The 16,765-nt window shown below is 53.7% G+C and overlaps 5 protein-coding genes across 5 annotated transcripts; 3 read left to right on the top strand and 2 right to left on the bottom strand.

The window, feature by feature from the left end:
• Positions 1-234: 234 nt before the first annotated feature.
• CH63R_04478 (Ubiquitin-conjugating enzyme) lies at positions 235-1,366 on the top strand (the record flags this gene model as incomplete). Its single annotated transcript, XM_018299453.1, has 3 exons — positions 235-283; positions 349-646; positions 712-1,366. 3 exons carry the CDS (start codon positions 235-237, stop codon positions 1,364-1,366), a joined length of 1,002 nt encoding a protein of 333 aa, XP_018160699.1.
• Positions 1,367-1,686: 320 nt separating this feature from the next.
• CH63R_04477 (Tfiiic transcription initiation factor complex subunits tfc3) lies at positions 1,687-7,884 on the bottom strand (the record flags this gene model as incomplete). The annotated part of the gene is made up of 2 exons (XM_018299452.1): positions 1,687-7,610; positions 7,818-7,884. The coding sequence occupies 2 exons, from the start codon at positions 7,882-7,884 to the stop codon at positions 1,687-1,689; spliced, it is 5,991 nt and encodes a 1,996-aa protein (XP_018160698.1).
• A 538-nt stretch (positions 7,885-8,422) lies between these two features.
• Positions 8,423-9,489, bottom strand: CH63R_04476 (Urease accessory protein; the record flags this gene model as incomplete). The annotated part of the gene is made up of 2 exons (XM_018299451.1): positions 8,423-9,395; positions 9,449-9,489. 2 exons carry the CDS (start codon positions 9,487-9,489, stop codon positions 8,423-8,425), a joined length of 1,014 nt encoding a protein of 337 aa, XP_018160697.1.
• Positions 9,490-13,158: 3,669 nt separating this feature from the next.
• CH63R_04475 (uncharacterized protein) lies at positions 13,159-14,409 on the top strand (the record flags this gene model as incomplete). The annotated part of the gene is made up of 2 exons (XM_018299450.1): positions 13,159-13,427; positions 13,494-14,409. 2 exons carry the CDS (start codon positions 13,159-13,161, stop codon positions 14,407-14,409), a joined length of 1,185 nt encoding a protein of 394 aa, XP_018160696.1.
• Positions 14,410-15,578: 1,169 nt separating this feature from the next.
• Positions 15,579-16,227, top strand: CH63R_04474 (Cyanate hydratase; the record flags this gene model as incomplete). Its single annotated transcript, XM_018299449.1, has 3 exons — positions 15,579-15,605; positions 15,684-16,123; positions 16,206-16,227. The coding sequence occupies 3 exons, from the start codon at positions 15,579-15,581 to the stop codon at positions 16,225-16,227; spliced, it is 489 nt and encodes a 162-aa protein (XP_018160695.1).
• Between the last annotated feature and the right edge of the window lie 538 nt (positions 16,228-16,765).

Raw genomic sequence — 16,765 nt, 5'->3', positions numbered from 1 at the left:
GATACGTACCCTTTCTTTGAGTCCTCGGCTTATACTTGAGCTAGCCTTCCGTGACTTTCTCTTGTTTATTATTCTTTATAATACTCTCAAAAAAGTTGCCCAGCTCTTTTCACCCGTTTCACGGTCGTGCACACTCCGACATCCCGCTCTGCTTCTACGCTCAAACCATATACTTCCGATCTCGACACGAACACGACTTTCACCCAGGGTCTTTCGATCACCCAAGCGTCTATCATGGCAACTCCCAAATTCAACTCCAAATCGCCTACGATACGGCGTATACGTAATAACTCCCATAGGCCCATCCCCTTTTCTCAGTTACCTGACTAACCTCTTTGATGGACCCAGTACGCGAGGCTCAAGAACTCTCCAGCGCCCCGTCACCGGATTACACGGCTACCCCGATAGAATCAGACCTATTCGAATGGCACTTTACCTTTCGAGGTCCTCCTAACTCTTCATACGGCGAAGGCATTTACCATGGCCGCATTGTGCTCCCACCCACCTACCCCCTTCGTCCGCCGAGCTTCCGCTTCCTTACACCGAGCGGCCGATTCGAGACCAACCGCGAGATCTGTCTGAGCATTAGCGGTCACCACGAGGAAACATGGCAACCCGCCTGGGGTGTGAGGACGGCACTCGTCGCGTACATCACCCGCCCCCTCCTTCTCGCCACCTCCAAATAGTCACCGACTAACATGCGATACCTAGGCTGCGCAGTTTCATGGAGACGGACCCCAGAGGACAACTAGGTGGTCTTGAGACGAGCGACGCCGTGCGAAAACGCCATGCTACAGCGTCGCACGCATTCAAGTGCCCGACGTGCGCAAAGACCAATTTCGAAATAATCCAGGAGTGCGAAGAGGCCGCGAAAGCCAATGCCGACCCCAATTCCACGGCCGAAGTAGAGATTCCGTCCGAGCTGAAGTTGGGCTACAAGGACGAGATGAGTAAGGCCGTAGAGGGTCCAGAAGGGGCTCAGACGGCGACCACGACAGCGGCGGCCGCGGTCGAGAGACCAGAGGTTCCGACACCGAGGACTGGGGCTGTAGATACAGAGAGCGCCGAGCTCGCAGAGGGCTTCATTCGTACGGTGCCCGAGGCAAACACGACTATTCCGAGCGCGTTGCCAGCTTCGCAGCCTTCGGCGACGACATCGTATCCTCCTGCTCGCCCAGGACAGGGAGTTCCCGCCCCTACAAGGACAGTCTCGTTGCCCCTGGCCCCGAATGTCAGCGTGCGGCAGCAAGCTCCTCCGGTTGCCCGTGCCTACGACGAGGGTGTGCCGCTCTGGATTGACCGGGCCATTGTGGTTCTCGTTGTGCTTCTGTTGGCCATGATTCTCAAAGTTCTGCTTGATCTGTAGTGAGAATTCTTGGTCTTGTCTTTGTTTTGCTGTCGTGGGACCCGGGCCTCCTTTTCCCATCCAGAGCCCGGTGTGGACGACTAGGTGTTTTGATTTATTTGCTGGCGTCCGGTCATAATTGCTCGGCATTGACACCCGCTGCGAACTCAACGTCTCAATGCTCAGATACTCGTAGATGTTGATTTATTGATACAAAGTGTCGCCTACTATGCCAATTCTCCTTCGATCCAGCACTCATTTGGGATGCTGGTTATGGAACCGTTCGGTGAGAAATGCTCGCCGAGTATCTTCCTTGATTATGGATTCATATCTGTCGGACACTATCCTGCACAGGTTCGCTGTCTTCCAATGAGCAGCCACCACCACTCGTCAACTGTACAGCTCGCCCCAAGGGCCATTCCCTTCAACACGCCATTGCGTCTTCCCCAGTCGAACACCATCTGCACCTCGAACTCCTGCAGGTAAGGTTTGAGCACGGCACAGACGGACGCAACGTCGAGAGGCCCCCGTGTCGCGATGACAAACGCAACCGCGCCGAGAACCTGGGACCACCGGTCGATGTCCATCTCTCCAAAGAAGTCGGACCACAGCGGTATCGCTCGATTGTGGTTCTCCCTTGGCGGCTTGTCGCTCTTGGCCTGCCGAAGGATGTCCAGGTCATCGTCATAGACGTACGTCCCTGTGGGCGCAATCTCCAGACCGAAGTTGTAGTACGACTTGGGGTACTTCCGGCTTTCGTAGTTGCCCGGGTCGAATCCCAGCGGTATGCTCGGAACATCCACCGTAGTGACAATGACTCTCCCGCTGGCCTGTAAATTCATCATCGCCATGACCTCGCCGTCCTTCAGCACGTACGGGATACGAATTTTCTCCCCTTGTCGGAAGCTCACGTCAAGCTGAGACTTGAACCTGGCGGCATCGATGAATTTGACCTCATGGGTCCACTTCATGAACCTCGGCAGGAATGTCTCTGTAAGACGGTACGGTCGGCCCTCGAGGGCCTTGAGCTTGCTGTCCGTGATCACACCCTGTCCTTGGAGGGTCTCGACCGCCTGCTCGAGCAAGGACTGAATGCGGTCTTCGTTCCCACCTCCTATGCTCGCCATTTTTTTCCTAATGTCCTGTGGCGCGTACCTATCTCGGTGTGTATAGCAGAGGGAGCGGAGCCATGACATGGCGGTTACGAGGTCCTCGGCGTCTGGTTTTGTCATCGACTCATTGTCCTCATCCACAAGGCAGGTCGCAGGGCGGGAGGTTGCCGCCTCGAATCGATTGAAAACAGACATCTGGAAGTTGTAGTAATCGTCGCGCCAGTTCGTAACGTCCGTCCATGCCGACCCAAGAGAATAGCCGCGTTCCAGGGCAGCCTTGTTGGCTGGTAGCTCTTGCGAGTCCTCGATCAGACCGGCCGTCCACTTGATTAGACGCGGCCAATCGTAATCGACATAGTCATCGAAGTCGATGGGGGGGAACTCGTTGTTTTCGTAGGCAACAATGAATTGAATCTGGAATCGCTCCGTAAGCTGATTGATGAAAGTGCCTCGGTCCTTGCGAGCCTTCGACCAGAATCGTCGCATGGCGCTGAGTGCCATATCAGGGAACAGGGTCATCATTAGGCCCCATTCGATGATTCGGTCGGCGCCCCCCAGCAGTGTTCTCGTGACAACAAATGCTGCTATTAAGATGGTCTCATTCGTCTCATCAAGCCCAGCATTCCGTCTCGATACGTCTCTCAAATCCACGTCCCTGGGGAGAGTGATTAGCGTCCTGATCTTCAGATCAATCCCGACGACAAGCTCCTTTGGCTCGGTTGCAAGCTTGTTCTGCCGCCGCTTCCGTCGTCTTTGCCGACCAAGTTCGCCACCCCAAAGATGGTCAGTTGCAGTTGTCGCCTGCTCCGATATCTGTATGTCGAACAGAGCAGATGGGCTGAGCTGATTGGCGGGATCCCACTCCAGTGCTGGATACTCCCATTCCCTCGGAAGGTCGCCAACGCCGTGGTGGATAAATATGTGTTCAGGCACGATTGACTCGGCCAGAAGGAGCTTCATGCCTTCAGTAGACAGTTCCCAATCGAAACACGCATCGACCTGCTCGGCAAACTCGTAGTACTGACTGCTACTGGGGAGTTTGGCTTTGGGCCGACCACGCCACTTGATCATCTCGGCCAAGCTGTGCGGCAAGTTCTGTCTCAGAAACCATCGAGAGTCCGGCATCCAGCCACAGATCGTCAGGCTGCGATCCTCTGTCTCGAAGAAGCTGTTGTCGTGTACTGGCCATGCACCGTTCTTGCCCACAATCATGTCGGCATCGGCAAATGTGATATTGTAATTACTCGTCATTATGCTTTCCACCTGTGTTGCGGGATACGTGGGCTCTGGATCCGGTAGGTTAGGCAGTGATGCATGCCGAACATCCTCTGGCACTTCTTGCCCTAAGTAGGCGTTGGGACTGAGGAAAACAAGCCGAGGAGTAAAGCCGCCGGTTCCGTCCCTCGACGAGGCGGAGGGTCCGTCACTCGGGTCGGCCCGTCCATCCGTGAATATGCGAAAGATGTCCTTTCTGCGCTTTCCGTCTGGACCTTCGTCCTCGGCGTGGGTAAGCTGTTCCTTCGTGACCATCCTTTTCCTGCGCTTCCTGGGGGACTGAAAGCCTTCAGGGGGTGTGGCTGGTCTCTCGTTGGCAGCTTTGATGGCATAGAAAGGAGCATCTAGAACCTCGATTCCCTGGACCAATTTCCTACGGCTGGAGAAGACAGGTTGAGCATCGTATTTGTGTTCCTCGGGAAACCCTGCTCTTGGGGTGAACGCGGGTGGTGTGTACACCTTTGGGTGTTCGGCAATAATGTTGGTTTTCATGGCCACACCCGCTGGAGACGTTGCTCCAACTCCAGGAATTCGTATTAGCTGGTAGTTGGCCATCATGCCTCTCGAGTCCTTGAAGGCGTGGGTGCTGACTGCAATTTGTTTCTTCTTGGCCAACCTGGCCAAAGCATCTTTGTAACGTTGATGATCTGGAGCTTCTTCGGAAGCAAAAGAGGTTTCCCATGTTGCAATGACAGCATACCACAATGACTGTCCGCCGGGGAACACTCCACCATTCGCACGAAGAATGTACAAGAGGGCCCTCTCCATTATGTCGGGTTCTGGTAAAGTACCGTTGTCAGTAAGACTGGCCCTCAGCGCTTCGGCGTGTGACATTTGGGAGGCGCCGAATACTGGCGAGTGTGTGTTCCTGGATTCTGTCGCCCTGGAACTGTGACTATCCCGACCAAGGCGTGGCTTAGCAGGACCTGGAGATGAGTCTCTCCGTCCGAAACTGACACGTGCCTTCTTTAACATTGACGGAGACGGTTGTTCGGGCTCATAAATCCCTGAAAGAGACTGGTTGCAATGTTCTGGGGTCACATGCGCTTCATCGACGTTTGGTCCGTCCTCTGCCTGTGACCTCTTAAAGGTTGGCTGGAGTGGCGCGTGCTCTGCAGGCATATCTCTTACGACCCCGGCGTTATCATTGATCAATCCACTCATGGACGCCTGTACTGAAGACACTGGTGGCTTCGGTACCGAGGAAAGGTTGACGCATCGGCGCTGACTCGCCATGCGCTTCCTCACTCCTTGTCTGGTTTCCGAAGATGCGTTGAGCTGTCTCGATCCAGAGCGTCCCATGTTTCTGCCCCTGGAGGAGCCGGTGCTGATAGCCGGGTCAACCACCAAGATCGAATTCTCCGGCGCCTGGTCTGCATCCTGGTCGTCATCGACTAGAGATCCTGCAATAGCCGACGATCTCGAGTGGCGAGACTTGATCTGCCGGGGAACAGCGACTGCTCGTTTTGCTGGCGTAGGACGCTTGACGGTTGAAAAAAGAGCTTCAGGGGGCCCGGATAATGGCGGCAGATAGCTTGGGTTGCAGGTCGTTTTCGACTTTTCGAGATGGTACTTGATGCCAACGTCGTTTTTCCACGTCCCACCACAATTATCGCACTTGAAGACCTTGGAGCGACCGCGGGCAGATTGCTTTGCAGCCGCTTTCTTTTTTCGGCGTCCTCCGCGCTTCATAGGCGAGCCTTCGGCCGAATCTTCGTCTACAACATCGGTATTGTCCACGTTCACATCTTCACTCGTGACTGCAGAAGCCACCACTATCGATTCTGCAACTTCTGGAGCGTCGATGGGATCTGTGATCTCCTCGATCGAGGGATCTGTTAAGCATGTTTTTTTCGCCGACAGTGCTGACGAATTCGTAGGTTGTTCTGAAATGGCGCTGGTGGCATCCTTACTTTCCATAGTGCTGACATCCTGGATGTCTTCAGAAACGGGACAGACTTCGACTTTTGTGTCGGTGGCTCCTAAGGCGTTTGATAATACCGATGGGTCCATCTTAAGGGTTATTATAAGGGACGTTGTCTCCGTTTCAGCGAGTCGTCCCCTTGTGCCGCGCCGCGTGGACATTCTGGCGGATGGTCCAGGTTCCGGTTCCACGCTGACCCTCTTCGAAAAGCCTCTGTCGTCCAAAGCTTCGTCGTCGGCCTGCTCAGCTACCTTCATACGCTTCGCGCGACGAACCGCTGTTCCTCGACTTTCTTTGGACCGTGGTGAATCTAAAAACTCGGCCTTTCTCTTTGAGATGGCGTTCAGCCCCCTGCCAGAAACATGTGCGAGGGCTGCTAAGCCAGCAGCGGCTCGAGCAGTATCGGGGAGAACGTTCGGGTCAGTAAACAACCCTGAAAAACGATCACCATTGTCGACTTCAGTCGTGGAGTGTTTGTTAGAGATTTCTTCATCGACTGTATCCTCGGGAGCAATCGACTCAGGGACCCGCTGCGAGCCTCTCGCAAAGTAGCGGTATTGTTGAGACTTGCCCTTCCGATGCATTTCACTCGTTACCTGGAAGTGTTCAAGATGCTTAGGCTGCTGCGTTGGGAGAGAGATCGTCGACGAAATGGAGGACAAATACCTCCGGAATGACGATCCCAGCGTAGAGTCCCCTATTTGCTTGTTGGAAAGACCAGCAGCACCCGCAGCCGATATGTTGTCGAAGACGGTAGTAACCAGGGGCTTGTCTGGAGACCATTTGGAACGTGAATTGATGTGTTTCTTGTTGGCGTTGCGGCGGACGCCAGATTCAGAATATGAGGTGTCGGCTTTCGCGGCTGTGTCCGCCAAACCGGCCCCAAGATCCGCATTAACCAAGTTCGCGGATGAAAACGATACGTTTTTCTGTTTACCCGTAGCAAGATACGCAGCCCAGTCCTCATGTGTGAGGTCATGATCGAATTTGAGACAGTCCTTGAAGAGCTTGCCAGACAAGGTGGCACCGACGTACTGAATGGCGCCAGTTTGAACAAAGAAGCGACAAGTTTTTGCTGCAACTTTCATCTGCCATCTCAAGCCTAGGATACCCAGCTTGCAACGTAGGTCGTGATATCTGATGATTCCGAACGCCTTGACAACAGCCATGATTGTCTGGGCAAGTGAGATGTAGTCAACCGAGTCCGCGTTCCACCTGTTGCGCCATGGGACGGGTTCTAAATCGCATGCTAGCGCGTCCCGAGACATGTCAACGGTTGTGTGCAAGTTGGCAGTAGCTTTGAGCGGGTTGGTCGGAAGGGCAGGGGCGAAGCGTGTCAGCCACATCTTGCTCGTCTTGGTGCCCCTGACGAGGGTCGTACGCTTCGAGATATAGCCCTTGTCAGCGAGCGCATCGGTTCTCTTGGGCAACGAGCGTTTGTCTTGGCCAACAAGTCGGCCCAGATCGCCTTGCAAAATACCCTGCTGCTTCGTGGATGCAATGCCGACCAGGGCCATCCACTCCAGTCTCGGAACTCTTCGGTAGTCGGGCGCATGGCCGGCGATGGCCTCCCACATGCGGTCTTCAGCAACATAAATCCGGGGTCGCTTCCGGGGAACATCTTTTCTTGCCGTCGTCTGGGGTTGCTCGCTGGTTTGAGGGATATTCAGCGCTCCCTCTGGAACCCCTCGCGGTGTCTCAGTGTCAGCTGATCCATCATGAGAATCTGGGTCCGGTATGGCCAGGACATCAGATAGAGCTAGGTGGTTCCATTTCCGATTCGCACCCACAGCGATGTCCTTCCTTGCTCTGAGCCAATCCCAGGCCGTCGACCAAAGCAGCTGGTTTGGCTCCGCAAATTTTGATTGAGTGAGTTCTGCAGCTGCATCTTGTTCGGGTTGGGCGTCTTTGTAAAATATGCTGAGTGATTCCAGTACATGAGACACAGTGCATCCTGACGCTGCTTGTTAGCAATGAAGCTAGGGATGTACCAGCTGAAGCGATCCAAGCATCCTCGCTGTCAAGCTGGAAGTGACGATAAGGCTCGCATCTTCCGGTTCAATTGCACTCGCAGTATGAGTAACTGAGAGGCGGCTGAACGGTATGGAAAAGGGAGGATTGGTTTGCTCGCTCGGTGAAGCAGCAGGCAGGGTTCACTCACCCAAGTCACCGTAGCACGAAATGTCGGTGATCAGTGACTCTATCAGTCGCTCAAGGTCGCGAGACATTGTGGTCGTCTGCAATTTTTTGACATTCTTGGGTGGGCGACCTGGTGGGAATAGAAGGGTGAAAAAACTGTGAGGTGAGAGTGAAAGGTCGACAAGGGAAAATCGAACCCGAGCCTTTCGAAAATGGCCAAAACGTTTGGGTTGGTCGGAAATTCTTTTTCCTTTCTTTTCTCCCCAGCACTGATGAGACTGGAGTTGGTGGAGGGTAGGGGACGCACTGGCAAGTGCAGGTGCCGCCGCGGAGCTAATTGTGGAAAGACCCTTGATAGGAAAGGTGAAATTACTGACTGGGGCGGGGTTGTTGTGGCTGGAATCGAAAGTACTACATGCCTACCGAGGTATCTAATAAGACACATTGGTGAAATAGGCCTGGGAAAGGGCACGTGATGCGGCATTGTTGGTCCGTCTTTTTTCCATTTCTTGTCGTGCACAGGCCTGGACCGCCGAACCTCTCAGTTATCAAAATAGACGACAGTTGAGCTAATCACCGAGAGAGTCGCAAATAGTTTTCAGTAACTTCAGCGCTCATGTGGGTATCTTATGAAGTTGAGGCGGAAGTTTCAGCAGCAAGACGGGCCAGTTTTTCCTCCCTCTTCCTCCTGTAAGAAGAGACCAATTCATCCCGTATCTCCTGAAGCTCCTCGCGCCTTCTCAAACTTCCGGCAGACTTTGGTACGTTTGACACGTCGACGGCGGCACCACGAACCAAGAGCTTCTCCCGTCCAGCCCTGTGAAGCTCCGGCGGCGCCTGGGCGACATCGTGGAGGCCCACCTTGGCCTCTGCACGCATCTTCTTGAGTACCGCCCAGGGATCCTCTTCGCGGTCTGCGCCCTTGCCCTTCTTGCCCTTCTTCTTCTTCTTCTTCCCGTCCTGATTGGACCCGTAGAAGGCAGCAGGTGTCTGTCCAAAGTTACCAAAAGTACCGCCATTGATCTCCTCGTCCAGTTCGCGCTCCGCCACTTCCTCCATGTCCTCTTCCCTCTGTTCCTGGATCTTCCGCTCCTCCTCCCGCCACTGGTCATAAAGCTTGTGCATCTTGCGCTCTTTCCGCGTCTTGTGGACCTTTAGTCCCAGGGGATCCTTTCCACCCCTTTCTGTCTTGTTGACAAGGCCAGCAAGTGGCAGAGCAGCGTTGACACGCGCAGAAAAGTCGGACATCTTCTCACCCGGACGAATAGTCGGTACTTCGGACTTTTCGGCATTTTCGCTTGATTCGTCTTTCTTTTCGGCGACGGAGGCAGCTTTCTTGGCGGCCTTCTTCTTCTGATTCACAGTTTCGCCGTTGTCGAGCCCAGATCGTTGCTTCTTGCCGGAAGCCAGCGCCATCATGCGCTTAAACGCTCTTGGTGCGTCGTCATCTTTGCTACGACCCTTCCTCTTTTTAATACCATCGTTTTCTGTCTTTGGGTTCTTTCCGTTCTTGCCGTTTTTCGCGGCGGCAGCCAGAGCTTTCCGGCTTCTCTGTTGAACGGGCAATGGCCTTGCAATCTGAGACGGAGGGAGATCGAATCTGCAGCGAAGGGGTCAGCTTGGGCCGAATGGTTCGGAGCGTGCGAAACATACGATGCAGGATCGTGATCCCTTCTGGTATGCTTGTGAGGCATTTTTGGGGGTGATGTCACCGGTGAATTAACGATTCAGTCCAGAAAGAGAGGGGGGCTTAAGTCGTCGTCAAGCTTCGTTGGTGAAATGAGGCCGACATGTGAGATGCGACACGGGTAGTGAGTCCTGGCTTGTACTTCTGTTTGAAAATTTTGGATTATGTCAGCGCTGATAGAGGGAAAGGTTATCCGATAACGATTGAGGCCTGTTGAGGCCGCAAGCGTTTTGTCCCACTCAATGAAACCAACTCCTTATGGCCGAGGACCCGAGAGAGGAGTATAGCAGTCACAGGGGTCTCCACGCAAGGACCCCAGGGTCGATCCACATAGCCAAGAGATCACAAGCGGGAATTTCACAATCTGGCATCTTGGCACCTGATCAATGACAGTTCTGCAGCAAATTAGCTAGCTTCATCCCGATAGACGAGCGGAAACTTTGCTCGAGATCGAAACATTCGCCCTGCAACTCGCTCTGCAGGAGTGTTGATCCTATCAAATATCAAGTCTTTGATCAGGCATGTTTTGCTCGCATTGTTGCGGCGTCTCAAGACCTTGGTCAGCCGTCAGAGACCAAGTGTCAAAGTTGAATGGATGGTGGAACCAGCAACTTGGCCGAAGCGTTTGACTGAGTAAGGCGCCTGATAGGCAAGTATTTCAGTCTCCTCAACTAGGTAGCGTACGGCCCTCTACAATGGCAGGCAGAATGAGTGCGCTGCATGCTGAAGTCAACACGGGCATGGGCAGTGTAGAAACCATGAACTCGATTGTAGAGCTGAATGACGCGGGCCGCAGTCAGCTAGTCAGTCCCGGAGACGCCGCCATGACCAGGTGCACAAGGTGGCCGGAGTTGCGACGCGATGGGCTGTGCTGCTACGAAGGTAGAGTTCCGTCCCAAACAAAACGAACAAAGCTCAGACTCGGCTTCTTTGTTTCGCATTTCGGGTGAATCGAACGGCTCATGGGAAGAGGGTGATGAATTCCGTATGGGATGGTCTGAATATGTGACGCTGGAAGATGTTTTCGGTCGTGTCTCAGTGTCGGCGGCTTGATGAGTTTGCATACGTATTCCTTTGCCTTGACCATTTCGTGCCCATCGCTCTCTTTCAAGGGAACCATTATCAGTCAGGCGGCCAGCCTATGACTAGGTCAGGTCGAGAGCACACACATCGCAACGGGGCGCGCAGGCGGTGGGCTAGTGTTTCTGGCTGGATAACTGAGACTGGCGATGTGCCGCGCGACCCACGGCATCGCTAACCGTCGAACGTGTCTGTGCTCACAGTACATTGCTGTCGACTCCTCCGCGTTGACACTCCTCCCGGGTCACGAGGAACTGATGACATTGGTGATAGGCGGTTCCGGTCTGGCCCCCGGTCTTAGTGTCGGGCACTTGATCTGTGTTTGCTTTTGGGGATGGTCCAGTCTGTCCCTGGTGCGGCGCCAAACGTGAATCCAAATGCACCTCGGTGAGGCAGCGGAAAACACCGCAAGGGATGATGAACCTACTTGAAAACAGGGTGCGCGTGACAGACATGGTATGTGGAAAAGGACGAGATTTGGAAGGCACGTAATTATCTGGGCGGTTTATCCGCCTATGAGGTGCGCCACGTGCCCAGATGGGTAGGTAGGAAGGTACCTGGATCGATGAGGTACGTATATGCCCACAATACCGAATGAGTGTGTGCCCGCACCACCCAAGGCAAGGAAGAAAGGACGGTTCCACAAAGGGTCGAGGCAGCGCTTGCACGGGCCACGCGGGGGATACGACAGCCGGGAACAGTTGCAGAGTATGGACAATTGGCCACTGAGAGGCTCGTATCCGTGCCAGAAGACGCAGCTGCCGGACTGGATTGGAGGCCCAGGTATTATCGTCTTTTCTTCTTTTCTTTCCCTCCTTCCATCCGTCTTCTGTCTGGCACACACGTGGAGTGCTTAGTGCCTAGCAATACGTCCCAAGTCCTTTTCCTCTTGTACATTATGCGGCGCTGGCTTGTCTTGGCACCTCATGTTTCTTCCTACCCTCTACAGGTAGATGTTGGGAACTATGGAAAAGGTAGAAAGGGGGAGGCTGGAAACACCTCTCGTCCAACTGCACATTAAACACCATAACTCATCACCTGGCATTGAGTGCAGAGCATGTCTGCCAAGGAGCAAGGGGTTCCCCGCTGGCCAGGCCCCAGTCGACTCACTGTCGCCATTCAACTAAGGCATTCCGACACGGCGATTCTGCTTCTGGTTTGAGGGGCATGCCGAATAACCTTAGTTCGGGGGGCTCTTGTTTTGCTGCTAACGACAACGGGAGCTTGCTGCGCTCTCGCAGGGCCACCATCCATGCTCATCCTCGTCCTGCCTTGCCTCACTTTTCTTGAGGGTCTCCCTCTGGATTCCCTTACCTCAAGAGGTACGTACACACATCGTCCTGACACAATACCTCTCCTCATGTACTGCACAAGACAACTGGGCTAGGTGATGCACATTCACCCTACCTCGCTACAGCACGGCGCATTCAGATCCATTCTCACCGCTGCATCCATCCATCCCCGGGCCAGACCCTGAGCAATTCCTTCGGACAGGGTAGCAATCAACCAGTAAACGAGGTGCCAGAGACATTCCTTTGGGTCCCGCGCCCTCCCACCATGTTTGGGCGAGCTAAGTAAGCTGATGGATGGTAGAGTTTCTTTCTTAGCCTCCCCCCCTGGCCGTGGGACGGGGACAAGGATGACTTGGAAATGCTTGAGTGCGCCGCCGACTGACTAGCATTGGTCCCTTTCGCAAAGCCATTCTCCCGCACGAAACCAGCCGCTAAGAGGCCACCCGACGGGCAACATGCTCAGTGACTGGTACCTCGCGCGCTTACAGACAGACAGACAGACAGACCCAACCGAAGACATCACATCTTCTGAACCACACACCAGATCCCAGTCATCGGACTCTCTCATCCAAAGACTATCACCCGGCGTCTTGACCTCACTCCAATCATCCCACCCCCCCCCTCCTCCCCGATCCTCAATCTACGCTCTCGGGCCCTTTCAGCCAGCTCTGCCAAAAGTCTGCTCTTAACCATCCTTGACCCCCAATCGTCTAACCATGCTCGGATCCTCTTGCCGTTTTATTTAACCTTTGTGGCTTTTCCCAAGCCGCCCTGCCCTCCCTGACCTGGGCCTACCTTGTCGATCACGGTAGCTACACTGCCCAAGTACCCCCCTTTTTCTCTAAAAGTAGGCAACAACACAAGCCTTGCAAGCCACCACGATAGCTCCCGATATATTTGGCGTGTCTTTCTCCCGCTGCTTGTTTTCCCATCGGCCTCTCCGAAAACGGTTGAATCCCTCGACTCTAGCCTTTGTCAACGTTGCCCTTATGCATACAAAGCCACCACTACTGCCACACTTACATTGCAGAGTTGTATCTCCTCCCCGCTGCGAGTTTCGCTCTACCTTTACTTCTTCCAAGATTATACCAAGTCTCAGCATTCCAACCTCCGCAGGCCCAGGACACCAATTGGGGACAATCCTCAGCTACCTAGGTGTAATCTCGGCATGTTCTTCCGATAAGAACATCTCGACTACCTTGACGACTGCGCCCATCAATACTTCGACGCCAAACGCGGTCGCCTGTTTTCTCCCATTGACTCGAAAGTGTGTCAACACACCTTGAGCATCACCGGCGTTGACAATGTCCACACCCAGTAGCCCTGGCTTGGATGCTGTACGTGACCGCTTCCGTGTTTTATGGTTCCGAGACACCAGTACGGCAATGGCTCGATACAGAGACTCCTCGGAAGAAACAGATACCGCCAGTGACGTGGACCCTGAAGTGCCGCCAACTCCAGCCGAAAGCTACACTTCCGAGGACGGGTTACTGCCTCCCGCTTATATGATTCCGAAGCCATGGACAAAAAAGCGTTCCTTGTTCATGTGTGGGGCTGTTTGGTTGTCCATGCTGTAGGTCACTCAACTAAACCAAGATTGGGTAGACATAGGCGTTTCGTTTAACTGATCCCTGAACAGATTGATATTTGTTCTCTTGAACTTACTTCTGTTCGTGGCCCGCGAAGTTTGGGACGCCGCGTCCGAAGAGTTCGAAGAAGCGAGCGTCGTCGAACCCATCCCTTGTCACTCTCACAACGACTACTGGAGGAAACGGCCGATCTATGACGCTCTCCAAGTAGGCTGCATTGGCATCGAGGCTGACGTGTGGCTATACGGCACCGAGTTGTATGTTGGCCACAACAAGTGGTCCCTTCGCGAGAAGAAGACATTTACCAATCTTTACGTCGATCCCCTCGTTCGTCTACTGGAGGAACGTAATGTGGACCTCGAAAACTCCACCCAACAGTCGCCTCGAGGTGTTTACGAGGCAAGCCCGGAACAGACAATGGTACTTCTTGTGGACCTGAAAACAGGTGGTCCTGAAACCTGGCTACAGGTAGTGCGCCAACTGGAGCCCTTGCGCGAGCGAGGATGGCTTAGTAAGGTCGTTGATGGCAAAGTTCACTACGGACCCATTACCGTCGTCGGTACTGGCAACACCCCTTTCGAGCTGGTCGCCGAGGATCCGACTTACAGAGATACCTTCTTCGATGCGCCTCTTCTCAAACTCGACAGCCATAACTTTAACCCAACCAACTCATACTATACCAGTGTTTCGTTCAAGAAGGCGATTGGTACTGTATGGTTCGGGGACCTGTCGGAGGCCCAGATGACGAAGCTGAAAGCCCAGGTCAAAGAAGCTCACTCTCGCGGCTTGAAGGTTCGATACTGGGATCTTCCCGCGTGGCCTATCAGCATCAGAAACCATATTTGGGGTGTACTCATCAGGGAAGGCGTCGATATCTTGAACGTGGATGATCTCAAGGGTGCCAAGAAAGAGTGGGATCTTCGGGGATGGCCAAGACTCACGACCAACTTGACAGTACCTGCCTGATGGACCCTTCGCCTGAAAATACAACACACCGTCCTCGCTTGGGTTGCCGGCACCGACACAAAGGATTCATCCTCTATCAAGGCTTATCTTCCGGGCCGGAACCAGTACGGCTCGTTAGGGCCTCCTCAAATGAAAGTTGAGTCTGGGGGTGACATCTTGTCCCTGCACAAAAGCCTGTTCCGGACGCTCGATGCACGACATGTGTATGAGTGAATGGTTCACGTAAGCCACACAATCAGCAGTCGTCTGCATAGAGAGTGTCGCAGGGCACAGCCGCCCAATGGTGCCACGCTGCCGAGACACTGGCCACGAATCAGAGCAACGATGAGCCAATTTACGACTTCTATTGACAGACTGGTTGTACAGTCATCAAAAAGATTGCCGTATCATACAAAAATCTCCATGGTCGCTCATAGGCGGAGAAAACCAGTTATCAAACAACTCGTAGTGCTTAAGGGAGGCAGGGGGCATCAGGGCCCGACATGGGAGATGCCACCAATTGTGTGTAGATTACCTAGAGCGCAGTATCTACTGGCAGTAGAAACGGCGCGAGCTCCGAAAAGGGAGCCGGGCCAGGCCAGCAGCCCCGGTTCTGCGGGACCCTACCGGGTCCGGCCCCGGCCAAGCTTTGGTTGTGTGTACCAACCGGGCCGCTTCAGCTTAGGCGAGCGTGTCCAAGGTCCGCCGTAATAGATAACGAGTCTTGAAGCAAATTAGTCATTGACTTTTGATCGAGATCTGCGAGTGATTGGCGGCACATCAATGTTTGTGGGCGAAGCCGAAATGCCGTGTTTTCTCCGACGGGGCGGCATCGGCCTCGGTAACGATGAGCGAGAGACACATATCAGACTGCTGTTAACTCACAACCCCGCATTACCCGTGGGCAAACTGGGTAAATGACGTCCGGAAGGCGATGTGTCCGCACGACTCGGTAAGTTGAGTCTTTGTAATATAATGAGACGTCATACTTGGATATCGCTCATGTCATTCGCATAATTGAGGTTATATCCGAAGCCATATACTATATCTTGCCTTTGTTTCTTCGATGCAGTTGAGACGAATCTTCATCTCTACCGAACTTGTAACTTGCTATAACCAAATACAATCTCAAGACCTCATTCAACAGTACACTTTGCACAACTGCATCCCAGGTCGCATCTCAAGCCGCAATGTCTGGAAAGCTTGCAAGCCTCGACGTAAGTGGCGCGATCAACACATGGGCTGATTGCCTCTGTGCACCGATGAGAGCGGTCACCGGCTAACCTCACTTCCAGTCCTCAATGGCTGATCGCCTTCCCTCCCACTCGCAGGTCCTTTTTGACGCCAAGGCGCAGAGTGGTCACACATTCGAGGCTATCGCCAAGCACCTGGGCCGTAGCGAGGTTGCCACGGCGGGCATCTTCTATGGCCAGGTGCAGGCGTCAGACGAAGATGTCGAAAAGCTCTCCGACCTTCTCGGCGTCGACGCCGCGTCCCTGAAACCAAAGCTGACTGCCTTCCCCGACCGTGGTCGTGCGGGGCCCATGCCACCTGTTGAGCCGCTCATCTACCGTTTGTATGAGATTGTGCAGAATTACGGGTACGCCTATAAGGCTGTCATGAACGAGAAGTTTGGAGACGGCATCATGAGCGCCATCTGCTTCAACACAAATGTCGAGAAGGAGACTGACGAGGCGGGGAACCCATGGGTTGTCATCACCCTCAAGGGCAAATGGTACGTATGCTGCGTTGCCCCATATTGGGGCTTCCGCTTGCTTCTGGTCTTTTAAGGAGAATTGTACTGACTCTGGATAAAGGCTTCCCTTCACCCGCTTTTAAAGCAAGAGGTGTGTAAGGGTACCATCTCTACATTCCTGTCAGTTCACTAGGGTTAAGAGCAGGCTTTGTCACCTTCGCTTGCCGGTTGATGCCGGCCGGATTGGTAGCGCGGAGTTTGAGGTTGAAATTGATGTAGACAAGAATTGAATCCTAGCCATTCGGACCCATGCTGTGTTTGTTGACCCAGTTCATTGTCTAGACTTCAGACACAGAAGGCAATGCTTGTTGGCAAAAGCTTGAAAACAAGACACGGCATCTAACACTGGGATGTCACTACCATGTCAATCGTATTTTCGCCCCCCTTTTTGCTCTGGATTGACTCTCCTTTCGGAGTCTTGGGAAGACCCTTGAGGCTATTGTCCTCACAATTTTGCCAACATCAGAGGCAGAGGTTAAGTCTCCCTTATAGATTTCCCAAACCAGCACCTGACAACAAACTGACTGTGCCTCCTTGCAGGTAATCTAGGAAACTGGGTTGCTTGGGGGCCCATTGCCCCATTTTGGACAACAGACCTCTTGAGTCGATGAACACGGATTG

Source organism: Colletotrichum higginsianum, chromosome 3 (assembly GCF_001672515.1).
Source record: "Colletotrichum higginsianum IMI 349063 chromosome 3, whole genome shotgun sequence".
NCBI classification, from domain to species: Eukaryota; Fungi; Ascomycota; class Sordariomycetes; order Glomerellales; family Glomerellaceae; genus Colletotrichum; species Colletotrichum higginsianum.
The sequence above is the reverse complement of the archived record's forward strand: the minus strand, read 5'-3'. Positions and strand labels throughout refer to the sequence as shown.